The sequence below is a fragment of the Bos indicus x Bos taurus genome, chromosome X (assembly GCF_003369695.1).
Source record: "Bos indicus x Bos taurus breed Angus x Brahman F1 hybrid chromosome X, Bos_hybrid_MaternalHap_v2.0, whole genome shotgun sequence".
NCBI classification, from domain to species: domain Eukaryota; kingdom Metazoa; phylum Chordata; class Mammalia; order Artiodactyla; family Bovidae; genus Bos; species Bos indicus x Bos taurus.
In genome coordinates, this window is record NC_040105.1 from 111,968,773 (window position 1) to 111,986,171 (window position 17,399).

General features: G+C 51.4%; 1 protein-coding gene across 1 annotated transcript; it reads right to left on the bottom strand.

The window, feature by feature from the left end:
- Positions 1-675: 675 nt before the first annotated feature.
- CNGA2 (cyclic nucleotide gated channel alpha 2) lies at positions 676-6,734 on the bottom strand. The gene is made up of 6 exons (XM_027534458.1): positions 6,605-6,734; positions 6,279-6,371; positions 5,550-5,720; positions 4,401-4,508; positions 3,182-3,288; positions 676-2,834 (listed from the first exon to the last, which is right to left on the bottom strand). Exons 1-6 carry the CDS (start codon positions 6,712-6,714, stop codon positions 1,432-1,434), a joined length of 1,992 nt encoding a protein of 663 aa, XP_027390259.1. The 5' UTR covers positions 6,715-6,734; the 3' UTR covers positions 676-1,431.
- Positions 6,735-17,399: the final 10,665 nt, after the last annotated feature.

The window sequence follows — 17,399 nt, forward strand, 5'->3', positions numbered from 1 at the left end:
AGGTTGTCTTGGCCCTGCCTGCAGAGAGCCCACAGTGGAAACCAGATGCATCAAAACAGACCCCACCGTGTGATAAAGAGCCAGGACTGAGACTCATGAGCAGCCTAGAGCAGCTTAGAGCCTAGACTCATGATTGCCTAATATGGGAGCTGATTCAGACAAGGGAACCTTCTCCCAAAATGTGGTACCTGAGCTGAATACAGAAGGACCAGTAGGGCTTAAAGTGAAAGTGGCTCAGTAGTGTCCGACTCTTTGCGACCCCATGGACCCCATGAACTGTCTCCAGGCCAGAGTACTGGAGTGGGTAGCTTTTCCCTTCTCCAGGGGATTTTCCCAACCCAGGGATTGAACCCAAGTCTCCCTCATTGCAGGCAGGTTCTTTTACCAGCTGAGCCAGAAGGGAAGCCCAAGAATACTGGAGTGGGTATCCTAGCCCTTCTCCAGGGGATCTTCCTGAGCCAGGAATCAAACCAGGGTCTCCTGCACTGCACGCAGATTCTTTACCAACTGAGCCATGAGGGAAGCCCTAGTAGGGCTTAAACAGGCAGCAAAAAACAGCAGAGGGGATTCCAGGCAGAGTCTTGGATAAGGGGAAGAGAGAAATAAGGGGGAAAGAGATGGGTTGGGAGGGAAGAAGGGAGAGAATCTTAATAGCAGAGTGGAGCAAGCACCACAAAAAGTTCAGAGGAATTTATTAACTTGTAAGTGTCTCTACTGCAGATGTTAACTTGAAGAGTCATCCACCCACCATCAGCCTCAGGGCCTCCTGAGAAACACTCTGCATAGAGGGGTGATGGCCAGGCTCCTGCCCACCACCTTCTCCAGGTGCCTTGCCTGCTGGCCAACTGCTAGTTCCTCACTCCATGTCCTGGGATGGATTGGAGACCAGGAGCATCCTCCTCCCCCTGGTTCAGAAAAGACCACAGGGCTCCCACTCTGGGTTGGCAGACAGGCGGAGGAATCAGCACGGCAGGACTTGGAGTGAGCATCTCCTCCTTGCCCCCCTCCACACCTTTGCCTGCCTTGGGAAAAGGACACTGGGACCAGTGCTGGGTGTCTGCAGCCAGTGTTCTAACTACATACTGCTGCAGGGAAATGGAAATATTCAGAACACATATTAGAAAAGAATCAAGTAGGAGGTAACTAGATGCAAAAGAGCCTGGAGAGATGCTCCTCTTTTCTTTCTTCCTCAAACTTAGACAGGCTGAAGCTTCTGGAAGCCGAGCTAAGCACAGTCTATGCCCTGCACAAGATTAGCTGTTAGTCGGACTTGGAGGAGGGCTTCTGGATGATCGAGCCCTAAACCTTCCAGCAGAGAGGCTTCTGGGAGAATTCAAGGGGATGTGGTAATGCATATATATGTGGGGACCTACACAGCTCTTCCAGCCCTGGGGTCAAAGCCAAGGCTGGAGGGGCAATTGGGCCAAGCCATTATGGCTTCTCGGCAGGTGGCTCTGGGCTGTTCATCCCATCTGACAGGGAGTCATCCTCATTATTCTGCTTCATCTTCGTTTCCAAAACTGTGATGCGCTGCTTGAGCTTCTGCTGGGCTCCCGTGTACTCGGCCAGCAGGCGGGCAAAACGAGTGTACAAGGTGTCCATGTTGGTCTCCAGCTGTTCTAGCTTTTCCTGCACATCTACCTCCATGCTGGCTGCCACCTCATTCTCATCCAACAAGCCCTCCTTCATCAGAATCTCCCGGCCTCTCTCCTCCAAGACCCTCTTGGCATCAGGGTACTCAGTCACAGCTTCCATAAGATCATCCTTGGACAAGCAGAACAGATCAGAGTAGCCAAGACTGCGGATGTTGGCTGTGCGCCGATTGCCCATTTTGCTGCCCTTAATATTAAGGATACTGATCTCTCCAAAGCAACTCCCAGCCGAGAGCAGGGCATACTGAGTGACACCGTCATCAGCCACCACTGCCAATTTTCCCTCCTTGATTATGTACATCTCCTTCCCAATATCCCCCTTGCGGCAAATGTAGTCCCCAGGGCTAAAGACCTGAGGCCGGAGCTTTAATACCAGTTCCACCAGCAGGCCAGCCTCACAGTCCTGAAAGATGCGCACTTTCTTGAGTGTGGACAGGTGGACGTTGATGGCTATCTCAGCCCTGAGCTTTGCTGGCAGGTTTTTGAGGACTTCTCGCTCATCTACACTCTTCTTATTGGTCCACAAGTAGTCAAACCACCTAATGACCTTGGCTTCCATCTCCTTGCTGACCTTTCGGAACTGCATATAATGTTTGACAGCATCAATCTTGGCCTGGAACTCAGCCCGGGTGGCATTCATGTTGGAGATCATGGAGCCCACATTTCCCACGATGGTGGCAAAGATGAGGACACCAATCAGGAAGTCAAAGATGACAAACAGGTACTCCTCATCCTTTACAGGGGGTGGTGTCTCCCCAATGGTGGTGAGGGTCAGTGTAGACCAGTAAAGGCAATAGATGTACTCCCTAGACAGGTAGCCATACTCAGGGTCAGTGATGTTGGGGTAAACCCAGGTGTCTACCCCAAAGCCGATGGACTTGGAGATGGCATAGTAGATGCAGGCATTCCAGTGAATGATGATCAAGATGTAGAGGATCAGGTTGCTGATTCGGAAGATGTTGGGGTAGCTGGTGCGTGTCTCAGTGCGGTCAAAGAACTCAAACATGCGGGCAAAGTGTAGCAGGCGGTTGAAGCGCACCTCAGGGTTATGGATCCCCACAGCAAAATAGATCAGGTCTGTAGGGATGATGGAGGCCACATCCAGCTTAAACTGCATGGTGTGGATGTAGTTGTCCCGCAACTTCTTGGTGTCTTTCACCAGTAGCCCCTGCTCCAAGAAACCTAGTGGAGACACAAGCCAATGTATATCACCTCTGACTTCGTACCTGTCCCTTCTAATAGACTAACGCTCAGGAAGGAGCATATGATCACTGAACCCTCCTTCCCAAGAAGGGTATAGGAGGCTCACACTGTATAGCTGGCCATAAGTATCCTAAGAGATCACCCCCAGATCCAAAACTCACTGAGCATGTAGGGAAGTTGAGATTCAAAGAGGGAAAGGCATCAGCCTGTGTCCCAGCTAGATAGTTGAGGCTAACACCATGCCAAGGGGATTTCCTGAGAATTTAGATTCAAGCCTTTGGACTCAGGGGTCATGCTCCTGCCTGTGCATCCCAGTTATCACTTACCTGTGCGCAGTCGGATGAAGAGGTCTGCGATGTAGACCACATCTGAGACGTAATCCAGCACCAGCCACACTATGTAGTAGCCTTTCTGCAGGTCACTGAAGCAGGCTCTGCAGGAAGACAGTGCTGAGCTTCACCCTCAAAGCCATCCAATGACTCCTGAAGTCCCCAAACTGATTGGCCACCACAAGCAGAGCTTGGGAAGGCCACCAGGGGCACTGATGAGTCACAGTCAGTCTGCTGCCCAGAAGACACGGATTCACAAGTAACTCCTACTCCAACCCTTATTATACATAGACTTTGCTCCTGAACATCACTTGTCTATCTGACCCACTGGACTGTGAGCTCCATGGAGACAGAGACTACCTCTTAGTATTACAACATAGCTGGTGCCCCATGTGCTAGCCCAGAGCACATCCTAGCCCAGGATTCAAGTGCTCAACAGAAGTGAGTTGAATGAAAAATGAGTCGTTGGAAGAATGCCCACAATACACAGCTGACTAGCCTCCATGTTTGGCTCTTCAACACACACCTACTGAGAACCCAACATGGAGCACTGGCCAACCCACCCGAGAGAGAGTGGTAGCTGGGCTTAGACTCGAGACAGTGGGAATGAAGAGAGGTTGGAGACTGCAGGAGAGTGTTAGGAGGAGTTGAGTCTTGCTGCCTGGGTGGGTAAGGGCCATGGGAGAAGGCAAAGGAAGGGATAGAACCTAGGATGACTCAGTGAGTGTACAAGTCAAAAATAGGAGCAGTTAACTCTGACTACTTGGTTACACTTCGAATGAAACCCAGCCCCCTCCCTGGTGCACAAAGCCTGCAGCGCCGGCCTGCACCTGCCTCTCCAACACTTTACCTGCAGTCCTCCAGACCCTGTCTTATCACTCAGGTCTTAGCTAAGGCACCACCTCCTCAGAGAGGTTCACCCTGACTGCCTTTTCTCTAGTATCAGTAGCTCCCTGCCTCCAGTCCCTGAAGTTGGCTTGGGCACTGGTATATTCAGGTTCACTGTCAGTGTTCCCATAAGCCTGAGAGCTCCAGGAGTGCAGAGACCATTTGTGCCTTGTTCACACATGGTCCCCAGCCCTGAGCACTGAGCCTGGCACCCATTAGGTGCTCAGTTAAAGCTCTGGTGAATGAATGATTGAGGTAGGGTGAGTTCTGTGTCCACAGCTGGACCAGGTTGCTCGGGCCACCCCCTCCCAGACCACTTTCTGCTCACCTGGCCACCAATAGGCACCAGTTGTAGAGGACGGGCAAGGCAATGAGAAAAAGCCAGCGGTAGTACCAGTCCCCGGCTGGGTCCAAGACAAAGAGTTCAAACTTCTTCCTGAGGAGACACACAGAGACCAGGCTTGGGAACCAGCTCCCTGATGTGGCAGCACCCTGGCTCCCAGAGGCCAGAGGACCCTGAAAATGCAGTGCCTTGCAGGATGCCCAGGGTGATGCGTGGGTTTTCTTAGGGCCTCATTTATGAGGAAGCCACAGCCTGGCACTGGGCATCTAACTAAAGCTTGGTGGGTAAGAAACAGCCTTCTTCTGATTTTGACCCTACATGGACCCATTGACTCTTGGGCCCTCTGGAGGCCTCTTGCCGAGAGGGTGCATGAGGGAGAGTGCTGTCACTGAGGCAGGCCTCGGGCCCCAGGGAGGGACTTACACAGCATGGTGATGAGGGCTCAGGGCAGGTCCCCACATCCCTCCTGGGAAGAGAGAGGGCCTCTAAGTGACTGTGCTTCCTGCCCATCCCTGCTGTTTGGTCTGGCCTACAGCTCCCAAATTACTTTTCCAGATGCCAGGTCCTGCCTTGGCGGGAGCGCTTTTCCTTTACTGGTCAGAGGTGGGGAATGTCGGCCTGGCCAGACATCCCCCATCGCCTACTCCTTCCTCAAAGAAGAGGCCCTCCAGACCTGCCTTCTCTGGCCTCCCCACTCACTCTGTCTTGCTCACTTGTTTCGGGGCCTCCTCCCCTGCACCAGCAGCCAGGCAGCCCCCAGCATGGCCTCTTCACACCCCCACTCTGCACTCACATGGGCGCTGGGGTTGACATGGGCTCCACAGCACTCTGTAGTTGCACCCTCCGTTGCACCCTTGGCTGAGTCCTCTTCCCACCCACATCCACGTGCCCTTGCCCCTTGCTTCCTGAGCAGCAGGAGAAGCTCTGTGAATCGGTGGTGAAGGTGAGAGGAGCCAGCAGGGGATCCCACAGCTGGTGGGCCACTGGCCATTAGAAAGACTTTGGGCACAGACCAAGGAACATTTTAGAGTTGAAAGCACAGCAGGCCTCCCTGGCTGTGGTCTAAGGAACCCCACCAAGCCCTCCCAACACATGCTTGGGGCCCTTCCCATCCCTCAGGCTGGATTGCTGTACTTGGTGCCCTTGCCCTCGCCGTCCTTGTCGCCTTTGCCGTCTCCTTGTTGTGTTGTCACGGTGTGGAGCTCAGGCCCCCGGAAACGCTCAAGGAATGAGTCAGGTCTAGGCTCCTCCTCACGGAAGTTCCTGTAAGCCCACTCTCTGAGGACCCCCACCAGGCGGGCAATCCTAGAGCAGAGAGAGGGAGCGTGAGGCATAAGAGACCTGTGCTTTGGAGAGAGGACCCACGCCCAAGACAGGGAATAGGGCTTGGGCATGACTCAGCCCAGCAGCCTGAAGAGGCTACTCTGGGAAGACTTCCTGTAGGAGGTGCCATTTCTGTCGATTCTGAAGAACAAACACGGGGTCTCTGGGTTAAAATGGAGATGGTGCTGAGAAGAAAGATTTTCTCCTACAAGTCAGGAGAAAGATTGCTTCAAGCTTTCTGATTTCTGCATGGAGCCTACAACTCTTGGCTGGAGACCTCAGAGCCCTCCACCTGAGCCCCTCTGCTGGGAAGACAGTCTCTTCCTGACACTGCCACAGGCAAGTCTGAAGAGAAACCTCCTCCGGCCCCTCCAAACTTGCTGACAGGAGCCTCCTCTAGAGAGAAAAGTTGAGCTAGGGCAGGGCTGACAGGGTTTCCTAGAGGTCTTGTTAGAAAGGCCCCTGGGGCCGAGAGGACCACATGATCTGACAGGCCCCATGGGAGGGAAGGGATAGTGGCAGGGCAGTGGTGAGACCCACCTGCGGAAGCCACCCCTCCTCTGCTGGGGGGCATCCATCTCTGCCAGTCGCTGTAGCTCTGAGGAGGTGTCATCGTCAGCAGCAGACTGTGGCCTGCAGAGGAAGGAGCAGAATTAACTGAAGGCTTTGTTTGTTTGTTTGTTTCTGTGCATGCTTCATCTCCTATCAGCCCTCCCCCTTCCTAGGAGATAACCTAGAAATCCCATGGTCCTTTTAGAGGCTGCACTTGAGCCAAGGATTGTTTACTCTGTGACAATGAGGCAGAGCTGGGAGGAAGTAGCAGGCTCAAGGCCATCTCTGAAATGATCCAGTGTCAACAGACTCACCGGCTGCTGGCCCTGTGGTCATCTTTGCCACTGGCCTTGATGGCAGGAGGGGCATGGTGGTTGTGGTTATTGGCTGGGGAGCTCTTCACGCCATTGGCTTTTTCTGTCATCCTCCATGTACAACCAGGACCCTCACCTGCCAGGGAGAAGCCCAAAGAAAGTTCACAGAAGACCCCAGTACCCACATAAGAACCTCAGGTGAGCACTGAGAACAACACCAGGGCCCAGTCGGCAAACCCCGACTCCCTGCAGTACTTCTATGGTGGTACAGGGCAAGATGCTGGTGCTATCCCCGCCCTGACAGGTTATTTAAAAGGCAAACTGTGCTAAACTGCAAGGTGTGTTTCTTTTTCTTTTACCGGAATTAATTCTCTGACTCGTGAACCAACCAAGCTGAAACAAAACAAGCAAAAACCTATTTCAGCCATCTTCCGGTGACCCTGTTTGCAGCTATCTGGCAGAGACTGAAGCCACTGAGTACCTCCAAACTAGTCACTGCCCCCGAATTCCTGCCCCATGAGAGGAGATATACCTCCTTGCCCAAAGAAGCTGCCACCTGCCTGCTCAGCTCTCTGGTTGTCCTCAGATGAGAGTCCTGCCTCCCACTGACTTCTTCACAAGGGGCGTGGACTCTGGGGGCCCTTCCTTTAAGCTTCAGTCACATTCTTTCAAGCACCCTGAAGCTGAGGAACAAACAGTGGGTGGGGCTGAGGGTGAGACGAGAGAAAGGAGAGCACCCATGGGCTCTATAAGAAGTGGTACAAGTGAATACTTTCTCCTTTGGGCTATGGGGAGCTTTGCAAGGGCTAAGCAGGAGGATGATAAGGACAGTGTTATATTAGAGAAAGAGCCTTCTGACTGCTAAGTGGAGGCTGGCCTGAAGGGAGCAGAGAGGTGGAGAGATGTGCAGTGGAGAAGTCTGAAGAAGATGGTACAGATGAAGCCCGAGAGAAGGAAGAAGCCACTGGGGGTAGAGATTGAGGGAGAACAAGTGGGTGAGGTCACACAGGAAGAGCTCTGAAGAACCCCAACACTTAAGAATTGAACAGAGGAGGAGACAGCCACAAAACAGACCAAGAAGGAGCATCCTGAAAAGGAAAAGTCCAGAAGAGAGACCTGGTGTTCCACATGTGTCTTACACGGAGTCAGGGAGGTGGGACAGCCCTTCCCCACTGAGGCTGCCCTGCCAGATTTGCTCAGAAAGGATGAGCATACCCCACGGATGACCGGTGGCCTCCAACTGCTGGAGCTTCTACTGGAGCCCAGCCTTCTCCAGCTTCGGAAGTGGTCCCCATGGTGACGGCAGGCACATCAAGCTCTGCAGTGAGTGGTAATAACAAGCAGCTTCAGAGCCTCTCACCCACTGCTCCCTGTGGGAACACGTCACCGGGATGCTAATGAGGGCACCTGAGGGACAGGAACTGGCATCCCTGTGTCCTCATTTGGACCCGAGAGGTGGCCAACCATGGTGACAGAAAGTTCCAAGCAATGCAAACAAAGCTGGGGCCACCTGCACTAAGCAGGCTTTCAGGGCTGGCCTCCTGGAAGCCTGAAGCTGAAGTGGGGCTGGAACACAGGCTCAAGAGTGGTACTCAGTAGAGACCTGTTCAGTGGCTGAATGGCTGGGGTGGAGCAGTGGAAGTAATGGTCCTGTCCATGGCAGGGGTGTAGAGGACACTGGTGTGGGAGGCGGGACCCGGAGTACAGAGTGAGCTCTGCTTATAGGAAGAAGGCAGAGGAAGCCAAGGCCAGCCCAGGGAGGCTGCAAACTCCAGGCCAAGGACTCGGGATAGCTTCTTGCTGATAGAGAGCCAGCATCGGCCCTGTTTGCCAGCACTCGGACCCCTCCCATCCTTCCTGGTCATCTGGGATAGCAGTGGCCCTGAGCCCACAAGGGGAGCAGCCCTGGGGGCATATGACAAGTCATATACCCTCTGTGAGTTTCTGGCACCAAGACAGATTCCTCTCCCATGATCCCTGCTTCTTCTCTGCCAGAAACAGGCTCTTCCCTCAGTCTGGCTGCCACCCACACTGCCCTTCAAGAGAACTGCCCCTTGGGCCATTCACGGAGGGCACCTGGGCTGTCAGCTATCCATGGCCCACAGGTAGCCAGGCCAGTGCTTCTGGTCTACATGCTCGCTCCAGAAAGTTCATCTAGCCCCAGGCTTCAGTTATCATCACGTCCCCACCCAGGCATCTCTTCCAAGGTGCCCACCCATCTCTCCAGTCTCTGCCAGGCATCTTCTTTTTTGAGGAGCCTCAAACTCAACCTAGCTAAAACTCAACTTGACACCTTCACCTACAAAGTGGCTTCTCCTCTAATTTCCTCACCTCAGAATATGGCCTACCTTCTACCCAGTCACCCAAGCCAGAAACCTTCAGTCACCACCTCCAAGCAGTTTCCTTCTCAGTTGATTATCCCCTCTACAAAGTGTCAAAAAATCTTTCCATTCACTGCCCTCTGTCCCCAAGGCCCCAGCCTAGTCTCAGCCTTTCCAATCACCCTCCAGGCCTGGGGCAGCAGTCTCTGACCAGATCCGTGCTCAGTGGGGTCTGGACTGGAGGGGAGACGTGGACACCATCAGGGTTGTTGGCAGTTCAAGCTTTCAGAGGGGATGAGCACTCTCATAGCATAAGAGCAGAGGAGGAGGCTGAGGGGAGAGTTCTGAGGAGATTATGGAGGACAGGCCCCAGGAGAGGGAGTCTCAGGAAGGGAGGAGCCTGAGATGATAGCTGGAGCAGCCCTGTGTCAAATACTAGGGGCCTCACTGGCCACCTCGTCAAAAGCAGAGAGGGCATGTTTGCAGGGTTTCTGATTGAATGGTAGGAGGTGAGGAACAATAGATGGGGAATATAGCTAACTCTTTCTAGAAGCTTGAGGGAGAGAGAGTGGGAACTGGGACATGTAAATTTGTAAACTTTTTGTGTTGCTATTATTGTTACCATTGTACAGAAAGGACATAGAGAAGCAAATTAAAAGGTTTGAGGAGGGATTCAATAGACAGTGAAAATATCTGTGCTCATAACCCCAGTTGGCGCTACTGGTAAAGAACCTGCCTGCCAATGCTGGAGATGAAGAGAGGAGGGTTCGATCCCTGGGTCAGGAAGATCCCCTGGAGGAGGACATGGCAATCCAGTCAGTATTCTTGCCTGGAGAATCCCATGAGCAGAGGAGCCTAGAGGGCTACAGTCCATGGGGTCACAAAGAGTCAGACATGACTGAGTGACTTAACACACACATAACCACAGTTAGGGCTGGAGCTCATGAAAGATGGATAGAATGGGTGGGTCCAGGGAACAGAGGATGTGAAAGGTGACTTATGAAGAACAAGGAGCAGAGGGGCTGGATGAACGGGCCGGAAAAGGGAGGAGGTGACAAGCAAACATGTTAGATGCAGCTAGGGAAGAGTGAGAGACAGGTGAAGAGGCTCACTCATGCCAACCCCCAGCATTCTCAGTGAAACAGGAAGGGTTTCATCTTCAGAGGCATCAGGCAGCAGTAGATGCAGTGGCGAAACCAAGCAAGTGTTGCTCAGGGCTAAGCTGCATGAGGAAGACAGCAAATATAGTTGGTAAAGACAAGAGATAGACATTGAACGTAGATAGGAGGGAGGCTTTCAAACCAAGAATGCATGTGTGCATGTTAAGTCACTCAGTCGTGTCCGAGTGTTTGAGACCCTGTGGACTATAGCCCACCAGGTTCCTCTGTCCATGGGATTCTCCAGGCAAGGATACTGGAATGGGTTGCCATTTCCTTCTCCAGGGGATTTTTCCAGCCCAGGGATCCAACCCTTGTCTCTTTATGTCTCCTGCAGGTTCTTTACCACCTGGGAAGCCCCAAACTAGGAGTAAGACACACTATTTCCACAAAAAAAACAACAGCGATCATGGTGCCCTTCTGGGCCTCTTTTCTCCTCATCCACAAGTTGAACATCCAGCCCAAGACCTTTACAGAAACACCAGCCTGGTCCCAAGAATCTCTCGGACGCTAGCTGAAAGCATTCTGAGGCCAATTCCTTCAGAGATGTTAAGACCAGGAGCAGAAGAAACAAGTTAGAAATACAGCGAAGGCTAGAGGCCAGAGCTACTACCTTCCAGTCTGTGGCTCATTCAGGTCTCACTGCTGCCCAGTGCCCTTTTATTCATTCATCCATCCAGTGCATATGGCCAAGACATCTGCTGTGCACCAGGCCTCCAAGCGGCTGGGGTGAGAAAGATGACTCTGCAGAGTCTCTGACCTCAGTATTTCTCCCAGAAAAACAGGGAAAGCCATGAATACAGTTCATCCTCAGAGTCAGTTCTCTGTCCACATCTACTGTGTTTCTCAGCAGCATTCGGCACAGTTTAGACACTCTCTCCTTGAAATAACGGGTTCCATGCTCCCGATTCTCCTCCTGCCTCACTGGCCACTTCTTCTTAGTGCCCTCTGATGAAGCCTCCTCCTCTTTCTTAGTTCTAAACTTTGGAGTGTCCTGAACTCAGTGTTTGAGTAGATGCCTTATCTTTTCTTTCTTCATCATGTCTTCATCTAGTCTTCTGGCTTTAAACATGTCTGTATACTGATGACTTGCAAATTTTAACACCTATCCAGCCTCTCTCCTGGACTCCAGTTTATCTCCCTGACATTACCATGTGAATAGACATCACAGGCTGAATATGTCCAAAACCAAATAGTTGATCTTTCCCCTCAAAACCTTATCCTCCAATATGCATCTGCATCTCAATAAAGGTGATGCAGTTCTCCCAAGTCAAAAACTGACGAGGATCTACTGTATAGCACAGGGAACTTTACTCAATACTCTTACATCCTATATGAGAAAAGAATCTGAAAAAGAATGAATATATGTTACATGTGTAACTGGTATTGCTGTATACCTGAAACTAACACAACATTGTAAATCAACTATACTGCAATAAAAATGTTTTAAAATACCTTAGAGTCATCATTCCCTCCTCCCTTTCTTTCACACCTTCTGCTGCTGTTGCTGCTAAGTTACTTCAGTCATGTCTGACTCTTTGTGACCCCATGGACTATAGCCCACCACGCTTTTCTGCCCATGGGATTTCCCAGGAAACAATACTGGAGTGGGTTGCCATGCCCTCCTCCAGGGAATCTTCCAGACCCAGGGATTGAACTGGCATCACCTGCATTGGCAGATGGGTTCTTTACACTAGCACCACATGGGAAGCCCCTTCATACCCTCATACCTATGTGATTCATCTGGTCATATGCAATTCATGTTGTCTCTACCTTCCCTTCCAAAGACTTCCCTGGTGGCTCAGATGATAAAGCGTCTGCCTACAATGCGGGAGACCTGGGTTCGATCCCTGAGTCGGTAAGATCCTCTGGAGAAGGAAATGGCAACCCACTCCAGTACTCTTGCCTGGAAAATCCCATGGATGGAAGAGCCTGGTAGGCTACAGTCCCTGGGGTTGCAAAGAGTCGGACACGACTGAGTGACTTCACCTCACCTCACCTCACCTTCCAAACTTCCGACCACTTCTCACTGTCTCCACCATTAACACTTTAGTCCAAGCTACCATCTTTTCTCAGTGCCTGGTACATGGTAGGTGCTCAATGAATATTTGCACTTTCCCTGTCCATTACTCCGTCTCTCTACTTCTATTAGTCAGATTAGACCTCTGCTATATCAATTTGTTGATTTTAAAGGAGTATATGACAGTTCTGCTTCTGAAGAAGATGGAGTAACAGGGGTCAGATATACCCTCCAGAATGAAATTCACAATGTGTTGCAACCACTTAAAGTTTACCAGGTATACAAATAATTTCTCCAAGATAAAGATGAAACTACCAACCAAAATAAACCCAGAACTGACACAAATACAAAATTACTAGTCAGGGGTATTAAAATAGTTAATATAACTGTATTCCATATGTTCAAAAAGTTACATAAGGGTATAGAATATATGAAAAGACCCAAATAAAACTTCTAAATATGAAAACTATAAACTATGAGATAAAAAATATACTAGATGAAATCAACAAGAGATCAGCTATTTCACAAGAAGATATCCATGAACTTGCAGACAACACAATAAAACTATTCAAAGGGAAGCACAGAGGGGGGAAAAAAATCAGAAAAAGAAAGAGCGAAGCATCAGCAAATTGTGGGAAAGTTTCAAGTGGATTTAATAGAGATGTAGTTGAAGTTCCCAAAGGAGGGAGAGGTAGAAAGTGTATTTAAAGACATAATGGCCAAAATTTTTCCAAATCTTATTTTTTAAAAAAACTACAAATCCACAGACATAAGAAGCTCAATGATACCCAAGAGCAAAAAGCATGAAGAAAACTACACCAAGGCACATTGTAATCAAATTGCCCAAATCCACTGATAATGGGGAAACCTGAGAAGCAGCCAGGGAAGTAAAACACATTATTCACAGTCACAGAAGTAAGGATGGCATCCACTGCCCGGTACTAAAGATAAGGATAACAGCAGAACCTCTTTGAAGAGCTTCAGGCTTTCCTTCCATCTGCCAGTTGGACATTAGTCTCTGGTTGCCCTTGGACAAGGACAGCTTACTTTGTCCCAAATCATACTCAGTGCATCACCACTGTCGGCCTTTAAATGTTTGTGACTGACTGAGCCTTCAAGCCTTCAGCTTCTGACCTTCAGTGTGGCTTGGCACTCAAACTTCTCCCCTAAGAGTATGTCCATGCCCATTCTCCCCATGCACCACTTTGCCAAGTTCTCAAAGTCCTGGGATGAAGTCCAAGTCCAGACTATGCCACCCCTCTTGCCAGTACCCACTGGAGAGGTACAAGCACTGCCTGAGGACAGACATCAGCGTCTGCTTGTGATGCTCTGCATCCCTACACAGCACGGGGGCTGGCTCGGGGAAACACTCCATACATAACAGTGGAGGGAAGAAAGGAAGGCAGGCAGGGAGTTGGGGAGGGAGACGCACAGGCTAAATCTTGGTACGGTTCTGAGGAATCTTAGAAAACAGAGCTCAGAAGAGGGAGCTAACTGTTGGTGGGTGACACTGGTTTCAGTGGGTCTTCCCAAAAGGCTGATAAAACCCTACAGGTGACCAGGTTTCTCAGCTTCTTTTATAATTCAGGCCATTCTGGCCTCAGATTCAAGATAATACCAGCCAAAATGTTTACACTGTGACTGAGAAGGGAACTCTTCCATGACAGACAGCCCAGAGAAGCAGATGCTAAGTCCCAGCCAGAAACTAGTGCCCCAGATAGTCAATTCTAGCCAAGGCAGTAGGAAAAATCCTGAACAGCAGGCAGAGAACAGTGCCAAGGGGAGGGTCATGTGCATCACGGGTGGCTGGGAGGTGGGCAGGCAGGCAGACATTGACAAGGAGAAACAAGAGGAAGTTAGAAGAGGGGTGGGGTGTAGGGAGCAACTTCTTGTTCAGGAAGCAGCTACCATGAGCTACTAGCACTTGACCTAAGTTGACTTCTTTAATTCTCACAGCAATCTGACAAAGCTAATCTTATTACTATCCCCATTTTACAGATTCACACCTAAGCAGCATGGCTCCAAAAGCATGCTTAACCACAGGGCCAGCCTGGAAGGGACTTGGGCCTTAGTACTAGGAGGAGACTTATTCAGCACTGCAGTGGGCACAGCAGTGACCCTGTGCCCCAGGTCTGGAGGGACAGTTAGAAGGGGTTCAGCTATGGATAGGCAGCCCCAAGCTGAGGATAGAGCAAGGGCTTGGCACTCACTGGGCAGGCATGGGTCCTTGGTGCCAATTTGCCTCTGGCTATCAGAAGCCACCCTGCGGTCAGGCTCCAGGCTAGCACCTCCATGGAAAAGATGTTTGACAACTATCTGCTAAATGAATGAAATCTCCGGGGGGACACACAGAAAACAGGGCTCTGCCCAGCTGGTCTGGCAGAACACCAGGTTGGGTCACTCCTTCGACAAGGGACTGGAGCCTCTAGTGTGGACACCATCACATCAGAAACTTTCCAAACTTGGACTGCTTTTGCCACCTGAGGCTTTATTTCTTTATAAATCAGTGTGAGACTGGGGCAGTATATCTGACACCAGTCATAGTCATCCCCTACCCCGCAGGATACACTGGGCCCTAGAGATAGCAGCACATGCCCCTAGCCCATGCTGTCCTCACTGAGAAGCCCTTCCTGAGCTCTACACCCCCAGGTGCCCACAGGCCAGCTCTATCTCCTAGAGGCAGTCACTGGACTGCCTCAGTGTGTCCCAGACTGACATGACTCTCTGACCTCAGCCCCAGCCCCAGTGCCTTATCTTGAGAAAGGTACATCTCTCCCTATCTGTGGTCAATCTACAAACCTAGGTAGGAGTCATTCTTGACATTTCCTCCCCATCCTCAAATGCTATTGGTTCTACTGCTGAAATTTCTCTCCAGCACCTTCTTCTGTGTCTATCCTGCCTGCTGCTGCCCTAGGCCTGGCCTCAACCCTGTCATAGTCTTCTGACTCATTGCTTCTTTGCCTTCATATTCCCAGCATGTTCTCTCCTCTACCTTCCATACCCCAGGGTGAGTTCAGTAAGTCCACACCCAGATCTATGTATCACTCCTGCTTTTAAAACCCATGGACAGATGCCCTCACCAAAGAAATAAACTTCATCAGGGCAGGGACTTGTCTGTTTTGTTTCATCACTAAGTCTCAGAGCCTAGCCCCATGGCAAGCACATACATATTCTGGATGTGTGAATGAATGAATGAATTCCCTAAACTTGCTCTGCACATTCCCAATCCACGCCTTGTTTTGTGTTCACTTTTCCCCACTTTATTTGCATCATAGACTTATCATGTCCTGATCATGATTTCCATGCTTCTTTTCTGTCCCTGGTGAGATGATCACATCCATGTGAGTAGCAACCAGGAGTGCCTTATTCCCTACTGCATCCCAGGGCCAAGGAGAGTGTCAGGTACTCACTGAATGGATTGAAAGATCATCTACATTAAAAATACAAACTCTGTATTTGGACATTAAAACCCCTTCCTGATCTGACCAGAGCCATCTTTGAAGCTTCATCTCCTGTAAAACCATCTCATGTTGAAGCCTGTTGGTAGAGGGAGGTGGCCAGGGCAAGTACTGGCAGTTCTGAGGCCAAGGACCACCAGGCTCACACCATGTCAGCCACAGCTGGGACTCAATTCCATGCGCAATGTGTACAGCACAAGCACTCAGGGACCCTCCCTCTGGAGAAGTCAGCCACCATTTGACAAGTGATACTAAAAGTTCTGTGCATGCTCCACCAGCAGCAGGGCCCAGACACTGGCAAGAGATAGACCGAGCTGGCTGCCCATGCTAGCTGCCTCCTATGACCACAGTCTGACAGGGATGGAGCATACGCTGGCTGGTCTGACTCAAGGGGACATGCAGGGCAAGCTCAGCTGGAGGGCCGAAATAGGGAGCCTATCCCTGCCCCAGGCCTGCAGGCTGGTTCTGGAATCTTCCCTCAGGCAGAAGCTGTAATGGGCTTCACTGTAGAAATATCTACCAAAATGGCAGTGGGGCTGCCTCCCAAAGCCTGAGAGACCCACAACAGGTGCCCTCCTTCAAGAATCTCCTGAGGAGGGTGGGGTGCAACTCAAAGAGCCGAAAGCAAAGGCTGCAGTCCCAGCAGAGTTTATGGGAGAAGCGTCACATGTACATTGCCCTGCTCTACATCCATTACTCCTCACATGCAGGGAGCCAGGGAGCTCCCAGGGGTGCGGTCCCCATGCTCTGACCTCGGATGCCCATAAATGCCCTGGGCAGGCTGGCAGTGGAAGCCGATGCAGCAGGTGAGGCCCACAGACTCCCCACTTTCTCTCACCCCACCCCTTCTGACCAGGTGCATGCTTGGCCCCTATGTTGTCCCCTAGAAGGTGGCAGCGGAAAAGGCAGTGGCACCCCACTCCAGTACTCTTGCCTGGAAAATCCCATGGATGGAGGAGCCTGGTAGGCTGCAGTCCATGGGGTCGCTAAAAGTCGGATATGACTGAGTGACTTCACTTTCACTTTTCACTTTCATGCTTTGGAGAAGGAAATGGCAACCCACTCCCGTGTTCTTGCCTGGAGAATCCCAGGGACGGGGGAGCCTGGTGGGCTGCCATCTATGGGGTCGCACAGAGTCGGACACAACTGAAGTGACTTAGCAGCAACAGCAGGAGGAGGTGGCAGGGAGGGTGGTTAGAGCACAGGCTTGGAGAAGGCCTAGCCTCACACGTACTTAGTGCCTCCATACCCCTAAAGCCCCCAGGGTTTCATTCATGCACTTGGACAAAGAACAAAGTCCCCCCACACAGCCACTTTCTCTCAGCTCCCAGGACAAACCAGGCACACAAGGGCCCATGTCAAGTCCAGCTCCAGAACCGACGCACATAGGGCTCCAAACCTGACCCTAAGGAGGCCACCGACCTTTCCTCACCAGACGGATTCCGAGGCAGGGTGTCCCTTGGCCACAGGCTATAGGTCTGTCCAAGAAGCTTCCAGTCAGAGACGAACCCTCGGGAGCTCATCAGCACCAAGGGACAGTAGAGACCTCCCAAAGCTCCTGTCCCCAGACCAGGGGGATCCCCGAATCCCCACGCAGCTTCTCAGCCTCTCAGTCAAAGAGCTGCCCGCCCTGCCTGAGGCCAGCAGGGGAGGCCGGCAGTGACTCAGAGGAGCCCATGCCTACAGCTGAGGCGAGGTCGAGGCCTCGGCCCAGGGCAGCACTTGCCCACTGGAGAAACAGTTCTGCCCACTGGCTGGATGTCTGACCCTCTCACTGTGGGGCCTGCACACCCCAGCCTGCCAGTAGGTGAGGGCTGGATACTAGGCTGCCTGGCAGTG